This window comes from Neovison vison, chromosome 8 (genome assembly GCF_020171115.1).
Source record: "Neovison vison isolate M4711 chromosome 8, ASM_NN_V1, whole genome shotgun sequence".
In the NCBI taxonomy this organism is placed as follows: Eukaryota; Metazoa; Chordata; class Mammalia; order Carnivora; family Mustelidae; genus Neogale; species Neogale vison.
The window spans coordinates 133,184,131-133,201,776 of NC_058098.1; the positions used below are offsets into that span (position 1 = coordinate 133,184,131).

Below are 17,646 nucleotides of genomic sequence, written 5' to 3' on the forward strand. Positions count from 1 at the left end.
GTCATGGCGTCCACACACACACTAAACTCTACCTCGTCTCCCTATCCCAGACACCTAGAAGACCCCAAAATGTTGGCTGCACGGGCTCACATATTCTCTGTTCTCTATCCCTTTCTTCATTCTCAAAGGTAATATTCAGGGTAGAGGCAGATTCTTACCGAGCAAAGATAAGAATAGATAATGATATTGCAATGTTCAATTACCAGAAAATGTAGGACTGCTACCTTTGCTGTGGCTGGTAATCCTCTTAGGCAGACTTTGCATACATCAAAGAGGGACTTAATATTTAATTATCCTCAAGGTGCCCAAAGTAGTGGCCCCACAAATCAATGTGTTGCTGGGAAACCAGCCAGCTCCTGCAAAATTCCACACCGAGTCTGTGGAGCCTGCTCCCTCACTGGTTTGCAGAGAGACAGCGATTTCTAGTTTTCTCATGATTAGTTAACAGAATTAAAAATTCAGAGGCCCTCATTTTTCAACTGCTTGAAAGGCCTTTCTCCCCATTCCCCATTCCGTGCCCTGGCGTGGAGGGCACGGGCGAAGGGAGGGAGAGAACGTGTAGTAGGGAAGGGATGAATGTTTGGTGTTCATTCCCTTGGTACCATTTATCTGAGTTTTTCAGGTTTTGTAATTTTCTAGTTAACTGGTGCATGAAAAATATGGCCAAAATACTGATGTTTCCTCAAAAAATTCCATACCCCTTCACCTTATTGTTTTTTCTGTTTTTGTATACAATAGGACATGTGACTTAGAGTTGCACCCTTTAAATTTCAGTCCATCCAGATCTGTAGTTACAAGTGATCACCAGAAAAAATTAGTTTAAGAATACTTACTATCATTATTTTTAAGCATGGAAATAAGCATTGAGCATGGAGCCCAATGAGGAGGGCTTGAACTCACAGCTCACAACTCAAGACCTGAGCTGAGATCAAGAGTTGGACTAGTAACCAACTGAGCCACAGGTGCCCTAGTTTGAGAAAACTTCTAATCTTATTACAAATTCCTGCATTTTGCTTACTTTGAAACATGCAAGGATATATTTAACTCTTCTGGTTAGAGGCCAGTTTAGTTTCATTTGCCAAAACATTAACAAAATACACACTTCTTTATCAGAGCTCAGAAAATGAACTGTAGGACAGTTTCAATATGCAAAGCTAGACTTAATTTCTTACAAGGAATTTACTGTTACCTTAAATGTCTTCAAAGCTAAGACTCACTGCTATAAATGATCTGCTTAATCAAGCATAGGGTAGTAGTTGATGTTAAAAATATACATGCCTACACACATATATCCCCACACATAGAAATTATCCACACACATAATATATCTTTAATAACTGTTAAAACTGATTCCTGGAACCAGAGGAGGCTTTCAAAAGCCTGACAATTCCATAGTCACATTTTCTAGAAGAGGACACGATGTCCAGAAAGAAGTTACTTCCTCTGATTTTAGCTTAAATGTCACCATTTCTAAAGTGGCTATATCCTAAAGTAGGTCCTTAGTCACAATCTATATCATAATGTCTTTAATTTTCTTATAACCATCACTGTCTGCTAAATTCTCCCTGCCTGTCCTTCTGTCCATTATACAATGTCTTTCTTCTTCCATTAGAATATAAATAACATGAGAGCAGGGAGCATACAGATATTCTCAGTAAATAGTTGTTGAATAAATGAATATTAAATTTTTTAAAAACTTATCTAAGGTCATCTTTGAAATGCAAGGCCAGGACCCCTGAGTTTCAATTTGCTGTTCTTCCCATGGTGGGGAAGGATTAGACCATGCTGTTTCCTCCTTATATGCAAGCAAAAATGATTTGCTTGGAATAATGAAGAGCTTTCCTTGCAGAGTGGTCTGGTGCTTCTAGGTTGTTGTTGCTGTTTTGTACTAATTTGCTGTACTCTGCTGACAGTGATTTCTGACCAGCCAGTTGCTTCTCAAATGGAAGCAAATGAGTCACAAGCAAGCGTGTTTGTCAGACATAAGCAAGAGGTCTGAAACGTTCTAATACAGCTTGATGATAATAGAGCTTTTCTCCTAAAATATATTAAAATTGAGAGAGCACTTGTGTTACTGGGTTCTGCAAATATTTGGAAACCTTGGAAGGCCCCTCTTTTAGGAATGAGTGTTTTTTCCCTTTAAAGATATTCGCTCTTGTCCTAATTATCATGGGGGGAAGAGGGGACCATGGATTGGGTATGAAGTGCACGTTGACCACATGTAATCTTTAGAACAGCCTTGCTAAGTCATTACCATTCTCTGGTTGAGATGAGGTCACATAACCTGTTGAGGTCGCCCAGCTTGTGAGCGATAGAACTGGAGTTCAAATCCCGTCTGATCCCAAAGACTGTGTTCTTGGACCTATACTGCACTCCTTCCCACCTGCCAGGGAAAGATACTCAGCACTAACGTTTGGGTAGCCTTGAACTACATAGAGCGTGCTCTGCTCACCTTCTCCTCTCTCTGCTGTGCCGTTGCCTGGATCGACTATGACTGGGCATGAGGAATGAGGAGTTTGATTCAGAAAACAGAAAGCACTGCTTCATCTCTTAGCTTTTTTCACTATCTCCATATAGAGCACGGTGCGTGTTCACTGCTGCCCAGAATGTTCTGAAGAATGGCGGGCCTAGAAAGAGCTGTAGGTGAACTGTTCATGGAGGAGTCTCCAAGCACAGATTATGTACCGTCCCCGTGCTGTACTCTGGGACTAGACAAAGAAACCAGGCCATTAGCAGTGAAGTGTTTGGGCTCGTCACACAACTGCATTCGGATCCCACTGTTACTTACCACTTGCTCGCTCCTTGACCTTGGAGACGTCACTATGGGATAGTGCATGTAAACCTCTAGCTTCAGTCCACGTAAATGGGCCCTGCTGGTGTGGGGGCTCCGATCCAGTGGAGCACATAGATACAGAAGCAAAGAAGCAAATTCTCTGAAGACTGCAGATGCCATGGAGATGGCTACACAGTGCATAGGGTTCAAGGGAGGGCACGCAGCCATCTGTGTTTGGAGGCATTGAGGAAAGCCTGCTCCCAGGAGGTGAGCCTTGAGTGAAGGCAAGAGATGAGACTGGAAAGAAGCAGGCCAGACTACTTCCAGTGTCCTGCACGGGTTTCACCTTGACAGTGCTAAGCACCCCCGGGAGAGGGATGCCTGAGAAGCAATGTGATCAGATATGCTTTAGGAAAAGCTCTCTGACCTCTGCATGGACAGTGGGCAGGAGGGGTGCCAGTCAGTGGCAGTGGTCAAGTGGCCTGAATTTGGCCTTGAACTTGGTACCAACTGTGAAGATAGAGGAGGGTAAAGAAAGCTGAAGGGGTTACTGCCAGGGGCCTGGGTGGCTGCTTAGACATGGCGGGGACAAGAAACACATTTGGGGTCCCTCTGATGTTTGCCTAAGTTGCTGAGGACAAAGTGGCGCTAGGAAAAAGCAGAGAACAAACCCGTTCTGTTGAAAAGGACACTAAGTTCAGGGCTGCATTTTAAACAACACTTCTGGGGCTCGGGGTCTTTGTGCTGAGATACAAGGCTCTGCTTACCCGCTTCACTGGGCCGACTTTCTTCATAGCCTTATAAACGTCGTAGGTCACAGTGACCCCTTCCTGGGACGCACACTTGGGTTTAGTATGTGCCACTGGGTGACTGCTCCATCCCCGGGCTCTTGTCCCGGGGTCGGGTCAGCTCAGGACCCACTTGGGCTCTCTGTCGCAGGAGAATCCTATCCAGGGCCTTGCGCCCAGAGGTGTGAGAACCTCGGCAGCCTCGCCAGTCATGCTAACCTCTCCCGGAGCAGTGCTGTCTCTGCGTGCCTTTTAAGGAGTCGTGAGAAAAGTCCAAGGACGACAGGAGAAGAGGCAGGAAGCATTTCAGCGTTCGGACGTTGGAGAGTGCTGAGGCTATGACGCAGCTGGGGGTGCCTCCTCTGTGTTTGACTTTTGGCTTTTGTTTGGAAAGAATTTCAGGTTTACCCCCAAAATTGCATCAATCATAGAGGCAGTGTAACAGCTCATCAACTCCTGTGAAGGTAGGAATATGGTGATCAATATTACCACATCGAGAATGGTCCTCTACCTGATGGTAATTATTTTCCATTCATGAAGTGTGCTGATGTGCATTAATATGTGTTTCATACTCACAAATTTCTGAAGGAAAACAAGCCACAGTGTCGGTGCTCTGGGAAGATGCAGATTTCAGGACGAGGCCTCGGTTTAGGGAGGCCACGTTCACGTTCAGCAGCCACAGAGACATTTCAGGGCAAAGCTGTTTTCGCCAGAGAATAGGTGACTGTCCAGTTTCTCAAGGACAGCGACTCTCCGATAAGGAGGCTGCATCTACTTGACAAATGGACTTACAGCAAGGGCTAAAGTCACCTAATTCAGTGAGGACAGAAGCATCGCTTCCAGAGACAAAAGGGAAAGAGATATCTTCATGTTTGAGTCACACTTGAATTTTGCCCTTTAAAATCCCATGATGTTTAGTTAGGAGTGTCTGTGTGGGATCATCACTAACCGAACCCCTCCCACCACCGTCCCCACGGACTGGGAAGGAGACAGCGGCATAGATTACTTTCTCTTTCACAGGAGAAAAGGGTAGAATCACACAAAACTTGAAGATGAACTTGTGCAAAATGGCTGATTATTTTCACTCATCTCTAGCAGGCATACTGTGGAGCCATTCCAAATCCTGTCTTATACAAATAAATGAGATTTTAACAAGAGATGCACATTAACCCATGCTCCCATTATCCTAAAACAGCCACATTTCTTCGTACGCTTTTTCTGGTCCTGTCTAATCTATAGACCCGATTCTTAGAAGAACTCACAGCACACACCCAGCTCTCCGCTTTTTTATATGTAGCTGTCACTTAAAGAATCCCTGTCACCTATTACGTCTTCCCGTCTGCCAGTGACTAGGCTAGCTCCCTTAGCCACATTCTCTTATTTAATAATCACAATTATACTATATGATGTGTGTTCTCTTCGTCTTACAGAAGAGGCCGGTAAGCCTCAGAAAGGTCCAGCAATGTCTCCATAGTATAATGTCTTTCCCTGTTACTCTGACTTTATCAGCACTGTTTTGAAAGCTGCGTATTTGATCAAAGTGCCCTTTATCATTTGACGGTCTCCTTGGGGAGGTATGTTGAAGCCCTTGCTAGCCACCTGCTGTTCAGTTATCCTTGACACTAAACTGTGTTCTGTGGTCACTTCCTCTTGTAGCTGTTAAGGCACATGGTTCAGGTCTCTATACGCCTCACCCTTGCGTTGGAGCGTCCTAGCAGCCTGTATTTTAATAAGAACTGTGATACTTTCTGGAAAAGAGAAAATCTGATTTTTTCCTCGGTCTGCATTCACATTCAGCCTGCACCTTGTTTTCAGATGTTTTGGGGAATTTAAATTCCCATGGTATTAATATCGATCTGATGCTTCTGCACCTTCTGTAAGCCTTTGAGACCCATGGCTTTCACTTTTATTGACTCAAAATAATACTTCCCTCTTTAATTTCTTTGCAGATAATTTGCCAGATTTATAACATCCTGGTTTTTTTCAATTTAGGATTAATTTTTGTAACCGTGAAGGAGTAACGTTACTAGTTGTGATATGAAAATATATTGGGCCAAAACCCATGTCCTTTCTGTTTGAAGAAGTTTCTTTAGCCAGTCTTTAAGTTGAAGGCTGTTCGCGACAGATTATCTTTTAGTTTTCTTTACCTGAGAATGCTTTCGTTACCCCTTTTTATCCTAAAGGTTAGTTTTACTATATATAGAATTTATAGTTGACAGTTCTTTTAACACTTGAAAAATATTCTGCCACTTTTTTTCTGGCCTCTGTACTTTCAGATAAACAATGACCTGTTACTAAAATCACTCTTCTCTCTATAGGAATGTATTGTTTTCTTTCTGGCCTCTTTTAAGATTATTTTTCTTTGTCTTGAGTTTTCAGGTATTTAATTATGATGTGTCTGGGTGCAGATTTCTTTGGGTTTACACTGTTTGGGGCTTTCTCAGCTTTTTGAATCTGTATGTTACTATCATCCACCAAATTTGGGAAGCTTTAAAAATGTTATTTCTTGAAACACTCTTTAAACTCTACCTTTTCTCTCTATTCCTCTGGAACTCTGATGAGAAATGATCTTACCTGGACTATCTTATATTTTTTGGTCCGGAGTCAGAAAATACTGAGTCAAAGTATCCTCCTTCCCTTGGATGAGGGGATATCAGACACTGTGCCTGTGTTGTGCCTCCAGTCCTGTGGTCCCTAAAAGGTTAGCTTTTAGGAGTCCTTTGGTTGTCTTTTTTGTTATTTCCAAAGTTTATAATTGTGCTTAGCAGGGAAGAATAGGGAAAAATAGGGTCAGAGACATTTTGTTTATCAATTTATGTTTATCTTTTTTGTTTGTTTGTTTTAAAGAAATTGGACCCTTTTTTTTTTTTAGATTTTATTTATTTGTCAGAGAGGACAAGCAGGCAGAGTGGGAGGCAGAGGCAGAGGGAGAAGCAGCCTCCCCCCTGAGCAAAGTGCCTGACGCAGGACTCAATCCTAGGACCCTGGGATCATGGCCTGCGCCACCCAGGCATCCCATGTTTGTCTTTCTTTATGCCGAAATTCACTTCGAGTTTTGGTTACCTGAGATTATTTTTAAAACCTTATAGGAAATGATGAACAGGACAAACTTATATTATCTTGGTGAATTTAGATAAATTTAGGTATTTTAATATGTAGACACAAATTCTAGATTAACACTTGTGTATCAAAGTATGTAATGATTATCCAGCAAAGCATATTCTTTCTTAGGCTTTAAAAAACATGTAATCAAGTCCGTTTTCAGGCCCATTTTCTTCTCTCATGGAGGGTGAGGCTTTTGCAGCTACAGTGGTAGAGAATTTAAAATTTCTTTCTCAAGAGCTGAACAGTGTAAACATTTGAAACCCTTTATGATGTGAGAGGGAAATGTTCCGCGACAAAAATGCACTTTTCAAAAGTCTGTGTCCACATGAAGAAGGTGTTATACAAAGAATCTCCTAGCCAAACACATTTTAAAAAATGGAAACTTTTTGGCACACTGATATAAAAACAAACATATGAAGGTTTAATTGATAGTTTTTTTTTAAAGATCTTTCTCTCCCTTAGGATACACTTCATGTCCTAAAAATTGACAAGCTGTTAGTTTTTGAAAAGAAAGAAACCCAAATGATACTGAAAACAAGAATCACTTTTTTCTGATCTCTTCTGCTTCCTGGTAGGCATCGAGTAACCCGTGGTGGACTCCACGGTCCATGTAAAGGAGAAATCCCTTCTCTTTCATTCTGCAGGAGTTAATTGTAGCAAGTGGAGTATGGACTCTGCTTGCAACATTACAGACCTACCATTCAGTTGTTTTTAAATACTTTCAAAACACAAAACCTTTTCTTCAAATAAACTGTAAAAACTTGGATTTTAACTCAGAAAAGAGCAGCCATTTACCAACCCCTTTTTCCCGCTGCTGACCGTCAGGCACCTCCTCAGAAATCCTGAGACTTTGGGGGATTCTTAGAGTCCGTTTAGCGGATGATGGAAAAGAGACAGAGCTGGACTGTACTGAAATCACACAACTACCCGTAAAGCATTATTGGTCAAGGCATAATGTCAATAAACGATGCCCCCCGCGACCCCACCCCGGGTCTCTTTTAATGATTTCCTTCTCAGTGGCATCTTCTTTATAAGCCTCACATCCATCTTCAGTAACAAAAGAGCCAGGAATTTGGCTCAGAAATTCATGGAGTTATGGCCACTCCATGAATATTTAATATCGCCATTCTGGGCTAAGATATTTTATAAATGATGGAATGTCTTCATTTATTCATTGGTTTATCCATCTGTTCAAACACTCAGTAAGTGCTGGGCATCTACAGTCCATCAGGCATTATTTTAAGGAGGAGGGAAAAACCAGTGAACAAATGAAAGTCTCTCTTTTCAAGGAGCATCTACTGTGATAGAAGGAGAAAGGCAGTGCTCGCTTCGGCAGCACATATACTAAAAAAAAGGAGAAAGGCAGTAGGCAAAAAGATATGTAATATGTCACACTTCACATACTTTTATGTGCTAAGAAGGGATGTAAACCGAGGTGCGAGAGACTGACGGTGGAGGGGAATGCAGCCTGAGGGGGGGCAGTCACACAGCGCCTTCTCCGATGAGGTGACGTTTGAGAGATTTGAAGGAAATAAGCAAACAAGCCCCACTGATGTCTGCAGAGAGAATGTGCCAGGCAGAGAAAACAGACCAGAGTTCCCGAGGTGGAAGCGTGCGTGATGGCCATGGGGCTCCGGAGCGTGGAGAGGAGTTGACGGTGGGAGGTCGGGTCCAATGGGTAAACATCTTGAGTTTGAGATTTTTTTTGTTTTAAACGTTTCTTTATAAATAGGCAAGAGTATATTGCTAAACTCCCAATTAGACCACTCATTTAAATACTTCAGAGCTCATCTGGCTTGTTGAGTCCTCTAGTTCCAGAACATCCTGATCTGATGATAGTTACGTATCAGCTCTACCGCTTGCCAGCCACATTATGCAGACAGAGAAGGCGGTTTCCTCGTCTGTAAAGGGAGGTTAATAACACCCGTGCTGTTCTCCACCCAAAGCCATTTTAAGGGTGAACTCTTCCTGGATTCTGAAATGATTTAAAAGACTACAAATGCTCTGGGGTTAGTCCGTGGGGAGTGACATGGGGCTTCAGGCAGGTTTTGAAGGATCTGTTGGGTTGCCGTGTGAGCTCCGGTTGCCATAGTAGTTACCAGTCATTTCATGGTACGTGTCAACTCTTGTGGAAATGCAGAATTCATGCTATACCCTGTTCAGATGACTATTTTGGATTAGAGCCAAAATGACCACAAAATTAAATGCTTTGGAAACATGCATTTGTATAGGCAAACAAACAAATGTACAGGTAACCATCCGTTCCCATTATCCTTTCAAGGTATCTGTCATCATCTGAGTCTCAGGGACCCAAATGTACAGAGTCTATGTTCAGAGAGACTAGGGAACAGGAAAAGCAGCTGTTGGCTTACTTTTATAATTAAAACTGCTTTTTAACTTAGCATAGCAAAACCGTCAGCCGCAGATGTTGGAGGTGCGATTGGTTTCAGGGCTGCCTTGATGTGAAGGGCGCATCATTCAGTTACGCCACGGGAGGACGAATTCGTGTTCTTGACTTGGTCAGAACTCCTTCTGCGTTAGAAATGGAGATGGGGGGGGTGCCTGGGTGGCTCAGTGGGTTAAAGCTTCTGCCTTCGGCTCAGGTCATGATCTCAGGGGTCCTAGGATCAAGCCCCGCATCAGGCTCTCTGCTCTGCAGAGAGCCTGCTTCCTCCTCTCTCTCTCTCTGCCTGCCTCTCTGCCTACTTGTGGTCTCTGTCTGTCAAATAAATAAATAAAATCTTTAAAAAAAAAAGAAATGGAGATGGGAATAAGAGGATATTTTTTTGATTTTGATGTGTCACAAAAATCCTATGACGAATGCACTTAAGTCAAATCTTTAAATTTCAAATTAGAGAAATTGTCTAGACAGCATGAAAACTTAGCAATAATCATGCTAAAATGAGAAGTAGAAATGCATTTATGATAATTTAAATGAAAAAAGTTTGGCTAATGTTAAGTATGATGAACTATTATAATTTCATATACAATAATTCTGTATTTTAACATAACGCTTATTAAATACCAAGAAGCCAGTCCTCTACTTGTTTGAATTTATTTTTGTAAAGAACGTTCAGAACCTTACTGTAATTTGTTCTAAACAATTGTTTAACGTAAGGGTAAGGCTTAGAGCTTTTTAAAGATTTTGGGGGGGGTGGGGGGTGGTTGGGGTGGTGGGGTGAATCTCACCTCTCAACACATGGTAAAAATTTTCAAGAGTGTTTAATCAGAATCATCAAATGTGAATTCCTCTGTAAACCAGTGAAGTAGCCTCTGCCACCAAGGTCAAGTGTGTATTTCCACTTCCAGGTCGACGTAGCTGACATTGAGAACGAAGAGAACCGCCGCGCTCTCTTCACGGAACTCCTGGAGTCCAGCCGCCAGGAGGCGGAGTTTCAGCACTTGGTTTTGCTCTTGCAAGCTTGGCCACCTATGAGCCAGGACTCCGTGTAAGTGGTAACATAAAGTTCTCTTTTGTCTGCTCTTTAGTTTTAAAAATTCAGTACCTTCAAAAGAAATACATAAAATCAGCCTTTAGCAGAAAGGAGAACCGTTTATTTGAAATATTGCACTTTCTTTCCATTTCTCCTTGCCCCTACATGCAAATATTTTACTCAAAAATATCAGACTGTGCTTAGTAATAACATCCGACTTCGGGGCGCCTGGATGGCTCAGTCAGTTAAATGTCTGACTTCGGCTCAGGTCATGATCTCAGGGTCCTGGGACCAAGCCCTGCCTCCGGCTTCCTGCTCAGCCGGGAGTCTGCCTTTCTCTCTCTCTCTCTCTCCCTCTACCTTACCTCCCCCCCACTCGTTCTCTCTCTTTCTCCTAAATAAAAATCTTTTTTAAAAAATCTGATTTATATAGCAACAAAATCATTGTGTTCTAGTATTTTCACCAGGAAATGTTTCGAGTCCCTTTTAACACAGCTTGCAGTGCTAACTTGAGAATCCGTATGGAATAAATTGATAATTCGCATTTATTGAGGACACACAATGTTATGTGCAATTTACATATATTACCAGTTCACTGTATAAGCCTCCCCAGAAGGCAGGAGGAGGAGGGAGTGGGACGCAGAAGGTAAATGACTTCAGGCGTCCGCGGCTGGTAAGTGGAGGAGGCGGCGCTCTGCCCGACGGCCCGAGCACCCTCTGTGTCCTACCGAGCTCACAGCTGCCGCCGGTGGCCGCGCTCAGCGGTCCCGCGGTCCTCGAGCTGCCGGCCGAGGCTTCCTTCGGAAGAGGTGGCCAGCTTTTCTCTGAGCACATATGCTTCTGTCGCGAACTGCTGCTCCTCCCTGGCCAGAAATAGAAGCCCCCGTGGCCCTGTTTCAGACGCCTGCCTGCCCCCTGCCCAGTCTTTTCCTCCCGCGCTCAGCAAGCCCGCGCTGCCTGCGCCGGGGCACGGCTCCGGGCCTGGGAAGGAGATGTTCCTGGAGATAAATCCACCTGCGAGCAGTTTTTGAAGGACTCCTCAAGAACATCTAGCAAAGACCCTTTCCCTTCACCCTAGGATGAGACTGTTCTAGTATGGAGTGGCATCTTTGCTTTGGGTCCAGCCACGTGTCTGTAGAAAGGGGGAAGAACGTTTCTGAGATCTCTGTCATTTGTGGCGTGTGTGCCACCCGGATAAGCAGCTTTCGACGTGACATTCTTACCTTCACTGCTGGAAACCCTGCAGTACAGGCTCTCCCATCATAAAACCTTTGGTTTCCCATGGGGCGCTGCACTGAAGCAGCATTGCCGTTTGGTCCTGGTTGTCTTGGCAGAGCTGCCCTGGGACTCCCAGGGGCTTGTTAAAAGTGGTCTCCCAGCAACGCCTGCGTGGCTTGGTTGGTTAAGCAGCTGCCTTCAGCTAAGATCATGATCCCCAGGTCCTGGGATCGAGTCCCACATCAGGCTCCTTGCTCAGCGGGAAGCCTGCTTTTCCTGCCTGTAGCTTTCCCTGCATGTGCACTCTCTCGCTCTCGTTCCCTCTCTCTCTCTCTCTCTCCCAATCTCTCTCTGACAAGTAAATAAATAAAATCTTGAAAAAAAGAGAGAGAGAGAGAGACAGTCACCCATGCTTGGCTTGCTGAGTCTAGCTCTCCCCTGAGAATCTGTTTCTAACCAGCTCCTCTGTGACGATCATGTGCGGTATGATATGGCCCACTAATCAGATTGTCAGTAATGCTTTGCTTTTTTTAGCAGATGATTAGGGTTGCAGTGTAGGTTTCCTCGTGCCCTCAGAATGGATCTCTTGGTCTAAACTTATAATTCTCATCCAGTGTATCAAAGTACACTGCCCCCAGTCTATCAGTTTACTGTGGTTTTACGGTTTCTTGTACTTTTAGAACAGTGACCATTTCAAATCACTCACTTACCCACAAGAAGTAAAGTCAGCTTCACTTAAGACATTCTTTGCATTTTAAACATTTACTACATTTATAGATTCAAAAAATCTTAGTTTTTAGAGGTACATTCTTTGAAAGCCAGTATAAAGTGAAATTTGTAAATTGCTAACCTTTGTTTTAAAAACCTCCTTTAAGGGATGCATGGGTGACTCAGTCATTTAAATGTCTGCCTTCCGCTGAAGTCATGGTCCCAGGGTCCCGGGATCGAGTCCCACTCTAGGCTCCTTACTCAACGGGGAGCCTGCTTCTCCCTCTCCCTGCCCCCTGCCCCCTCGCTCTCTCTCCCCCTCTCTCTCTGACAAATAAATAAGATCTTTAAAAATAAGTAAATAAAAATCTCCTTTATTAACTCATTAGAATCAAACCATTACTGGTCCTCTTACCCCTCCTACCAGCCATACCTCTATCCAAGAGGGGACCGGAGGGTAGGTAAAATAACATCTGTTTTGGCTTTTTTCCTGGGCCAAATTGGTGTTTTATCACAAGAGACTCTATGATGGTACACTTTCAAGATTGTGGTGTTTTGTTTTTTTTTTAAAGATTGTATTTATTCATTTGACAGTGAGAGGAGAACAAACAGGGGGAGCCGTGGATTCCCTGGGACCCTGGAATCACCACCCTAGTTGAAGGCAGACACCCAACCGACTGAGCTACCAGGCGCCCCCAAATCTGTTCTTAAGAGTACTGTTCTTAAGAGTACTCAGAGGTACTTTGAGTACCTTTTTTTGGTTGGTGGATAACCCAGTGTGTGACTTCAGCACTTCGGAATAACACCCCCATAAAGGGAGGGAGGGGAGAAAGAGTGGGAAAGGCAGGAAGAAGGGAAGTAGAGTGTGACAACGATTGAATGTCTCCCGTTAACACAGTAAACTTGAAAACTAAGAAATTTGCTTGATCCACAATGACTGCTAATTTACTGAACCAACTTGGGTGTTTTCGTTTTGTGTGCTTTGTTTTGTAAAATATAGGTATTTTAATAGTGTGAGTTATGTGCCTATCATACATTTTGTTGTTAATGAGTTAATATTTAAAATTTTGTTTCAATTTTTAAAGTTTCTTTAATTTAAATTCAATTACTTAAGATATAGTGTATTATTAGTTGCAGAGGTAGAGCTCGGTGATTGGTCAGTCTTACGGAACAGCCAGTGCTCGTCACATCACGTGCCCTCGTGTCCGTCACTCTAACCCCGCCCCCACGCTCTCCCTCCCGCAGCTCTCCCTCCCGCAGCCCTCCGCTTGTTTCCTGCGATTGTCTCTTATGTTTTGTCTCACTGTCTGATTTCTTCTTATTTTACTTTTTCCTCTCTTCCCCCATGATCCTCTGTTTTGTTTCTTAAATTCTACATATGAGTTGAGATCATTTGATAATTATCTTTCTCTGAGTGACTTATTTCACTTCAAATGGCAAGATTTTTTTTTTTTTTTTTTGGCTGGCCGAGTATTTTCCATTGTATATATGAACCACATCTCCTTTATCCATTCATCTCTCGATGGACATCTGGGCTCTTCCCATAGGTTGGCAATTGTGGACATTGCTGCTATAAATATTGGGGTACAAGTGCCCCTTTGGATCACTACATTTGTATCTTTAGGGTAAATATCCAGTGGTGCGATTGCTGGGTCCTATGGTAGCTCTATTTTCAACTTTATGAGGCACCTCCATGCTGTTTTCCAGAGTGGCTGCACCAGCTTGCATTCCTACCAGCAGTATAGGAGGGTTCCCCTTTCTCCACATCCTTGCCAATATCTCTCATTTCCTGACTTAATTTTAGTCATTCTGACTGGTGTGAGGTGGTATCTCACTGGGGTTTTGATTTGTATTTCCCTGATGCCTGATGATGAGCATTTTTTCATGTGTTTGTTGGCCATGATGTATGTCTTCTTTGGAGAAATGTCTCTTCATATCTTCTCCCCATTTATTGACTGGATTATTTGTTTTTGGGTGTTGAGTTTGGTGAGTTCCTTATAGATTTTGGATACTAACCATTTATCTGATAAGACATCTCAAATGTCTTCTCCCATTTTGTCAGTTGTCTTTTGGTTTTGTCAACTGTTTCCTTTGCTGTGCCAAAGCTTTTGATCTTGATGAAGTCCTAATAGTTCATTTGTGTCTTTGTTTCCCTTGCATTTGGAGACATATCCAGCAACAGGTTGCTGTTGCTGCCTGTATTCTCCTCAAGGAACTGGATGGATTCCTGTCTCACATTTAGGTCTTCCCTCCACTTAGAGCCTATTTTTGTGTGTGGTGTAAGGAAGTGGTCCATTTTCATTATTCTGTACATGGCTGTCTGATTTTCCCAACACTGTTTGTTGAAGACACTGTCTTTTTCCTTTGGGCATTCTTGTGTGCTTTGTTGAATATTACTGTAGAGTTGAGTGTCCATTTCTGGGTTCTGTGTTCTGTTCCATTGATCCGTGTGTCTGTTTTTGTGTCAGTGGGTTTTTGGTTGTATTCCCCTGGAAGAAAATACATGGAAAGCATAGTAGATCCATCCTTGTGGGAGACTTATAATTCTCATCCAGTGTATCAAAACTGGCTGGTGAAAAATACATTTTGATAATTCATGTCCACGCCGCATGGCCCATTGGGGGCGCTGTTTCGCCAGCCACTGGTTCCGCTGCCTTGAGGCGGCCCATTAGAGAAAACCCAGGAGAGTGGAATTCAGCCTGTGCAAGAGAAAAGCAGAGGGTGAGTCCTTGAGTGTAAGAAGACTCCCCAGTCCTCCAGACCCTCTCAGAGCTTTGTTCGTCCCTTGAAATAAGCAGTATTCTTTGTCCTCACACAGTGTTCCTTTGAGCCGAGATACAAAGGCTTTGCCAAAGGCTAGTATTGGGAGTCCCTTTGTCATTGTTACACCTGACATTTTTCTTAGGGGACAAGGAATGAAGTCCTTTGAAGGGAAGAACCACCTTAGGTGTTCAGTGTCTAGAATCTAGAGCTGTGCTAAGACAACAGACTTACAAATAGTAAAATTGTTTTAAATAACACTATAAGCAAAATTGGTAACCTGTTCCTAGGGCCATGGAATGAATGTACCTTTAACGTGTTTTTGGAAATGTAAATTGTGAAGTTTGTATGAAACACGGGGTACTGACATCTAGAGAAGGGAAACAAAAAGCAAACTTGTATGCTTTTATGTTTTAGAAATAAGGAAACTGGGGACTCCTGGGTGGCTCTGTCCATTAAGCTCAGGTCATGATCTCAGGTCCTGGGATCAAGCCCCGCATCAGGCCCCTCGCTCAGCGGGGAGCCTGCTTCCCCCTTCTGCCCCCTCCCTGCTCATGCTCACTCTCTCTCTCTCTGACAAATAAATAAAATCTTAAAAAGAAAGAAAGAATGACTGACTGCATGAAGGACACAGTGTGATCTCTGTACCGCTTGCCTGTGCTCCCAGGCTGACCTCCGCTGTGCACTGCCCTCACTGTCCCTCACTCCAGCCCTGGCCCTGAAGTCCTTATCCTAATCCTAGGCTCAGCAGAAGCCAGTACTTAGGTGGTAAAGGCTCAGATGTGCCTGCTATTGAGAAGGCACAGTTACAGACCTCATTCACGATAAAGCGATTTTCTTAGGAAAATATTAAATTGCTTTCTCAGAGTGAGGAAACCTGAGGCCCAGAGAGGCTGAGTGGCTTCCCCAGCACTGACTGTCTGGGCTGAGCCCTGAGACACCCAGGTGGGAAGCCAGGGAGCGGGCCTGTGAGCCCGGTGGGAGCGCCGGCCTCCGGGCCGCTGTGCTCTGAAGGTCTGCCCGCAGCCCCCACACTGCTGGGTACTTGGTGATGCCCCAGCGAGCTCTTTTCTCTCCAGGAGATGTTCTCTTTTCTGCAAGAGGGACTTGAAGGAACATCCTCTAGATTGTGACTGCCGTTTGCCAAAAAGCATTTTACTTCACGAGGTGGCAGTTCTTTTCTTTCTTAACATTTCACATCCCAGTTGTTACAACATTAATCGTTCATTCCCAGTGCCTTGTGTTTTTCTCCCTCGGAACCAGCATAACCAGCAATCCGTGGGTGAGGCTGATGACCGGGATGCTGACCAGGTGCGCAGCGGAGAACAAGGACGGACTGGGCAATGAGATCTTGAAAATCTGCCGCTCTTTATACAACACCAAGCAGATGCTCCCTGCAGAGGTGAGTGGAGAATTCCAGTGGTTTTCCTGGGGGGCAGCCCTTCCCCGGTCCAAACTCTAGGAGAAGCAGCATCAGCGACTGGGCTTGACCAACACTGAGCGTAAGTTATCAGGAGGCAAAGGCCCATAATTTGGAAGAGATCAAACGAAGGACAGCCATGCCGAGAGGTGCTTTGAGGAGGTTTTCTCTCTGTTGGAGGCTCTGAAGCCTATTCCCTTTACAAGCCCCAGAGTGTAACTCAGCCTTTAGTTTCTGTTGGAGGCCCTCTTATGTGGAACTCAAGCTCCCATGCCCGGGGTCTTGGGAGCCAGCCCGTGTGCTGTCTCTGCCCGAACTGGGCCAGCTGGTAACAGAGCGGTAAGCGCCAGTGCCCCTCTCGGCAGGTGGCCAGTCTTCTGCCGCCATCGTCGTGAGATTGCGCGACCACGATATGTTTTCTCTGTTAAAGTGGTCGAAACTCGGCCGCCTCCACTTTGACCATCATTCTCTTTGATCCCATAATTTGGCTGTCACTGAGGTGTTTGCCTAATATATATATATAAATTTGTGTATTCTCAAATAAGCACATATTAATTACAGCTCCCTGCTGTGAGCCCGACCTCAGCAGTGTATTGTTTGAGCAATTTTTACATGTCTTCAATGTAAGCATTTGGATAATGGCACTAAATGGATTAATTGGTTTTCAAGTTTCTACCACGTAGGAGATAAAATAAAATTGTAAATATGATTCTTTGAATCCTCACTGTAATCACTCAAGGAAAATATTCTCATTAGGAATGTACATTTAATGAATTGTTTTCTGAATGAGGGTCTGGGTAAGTGTTTTCTGATTGAATTTTAAAATATTTTATCCCTTGAAAGAAGTCTTCCAATGTCCAGAACGACAAAATTCTTCTGTAAGATCCTGAACCCTTTATACCCGGCCACGTGGCTTGCTTGCGTCAGCTCCTTCCTTCCCTGGGTTGGGTATATTGTGAGCCCCTGAGGGCTGCAACCACGGCCGTGTCACTCCTCTGTCACCGCGGCGGGATTTGGCGTGCTGCGTGGAGCTGGGGACTCCATGCAGTTTATCGCCCCCCCCCCAGGGTGAGTAGTATGTGAACAACGAGGGTTCATCGTGACCTTAACATCAGTTGAGATCAGGCTTTGTTAGATCAGGACCAGTGCCAGAAGGGCCCCGGCAGTTCTGCTGAATCTTGGTTGGGGAAGCACGATTGAGGGTCGCAAGCTGGGGAACGGTGCTGCCCGGCGCCCACTAGCACTGTCGGCCGCCCGCTCCCACCATTGGTTTAACCTTCGCCACCACCGGAAGGAGGTTCCTTGACCTTCGTTTTTCAGCAGATGTAACAGAGGCTCTGAGAGCAAAGGTCCTGTTTCAGGTCACTCAGGCAACGGAGGGCGGACCTGGTCCCCAAACGGAGGCCCTGCTTGAATGCGGAGGAGAGAAATACTTCCACG

General features: G+C 44.2%; 1 protein-coding gene across 2 annotated transcripts in view; it reads left to right on the plus strand.

Moving 5' to 3' along the window:
- Positions 1-17,646, plus strand: part of NBAS (NBAS subunit of NRZ tethering complex) — a 322,741-nt gene that overhangs the window by 287,768 nt on the left and 17,327 nt on the right. For both annotated transcript variants that reach the window (XM_044262053.1, XM_044262054.1), the window contains exons 49-50: positions 9,976-10,115; positions 16,050-16,188. In XM_044262053.1, the coding sequence (XP_044117988.1) occupies positions 9,976-10,115; positions 16,050-16,188 (279 nt within the window). The remainder of the gene's footprint in view (positions 1-9,975; positions 10,116-16,049; positions 16,189-17,646) is intronic.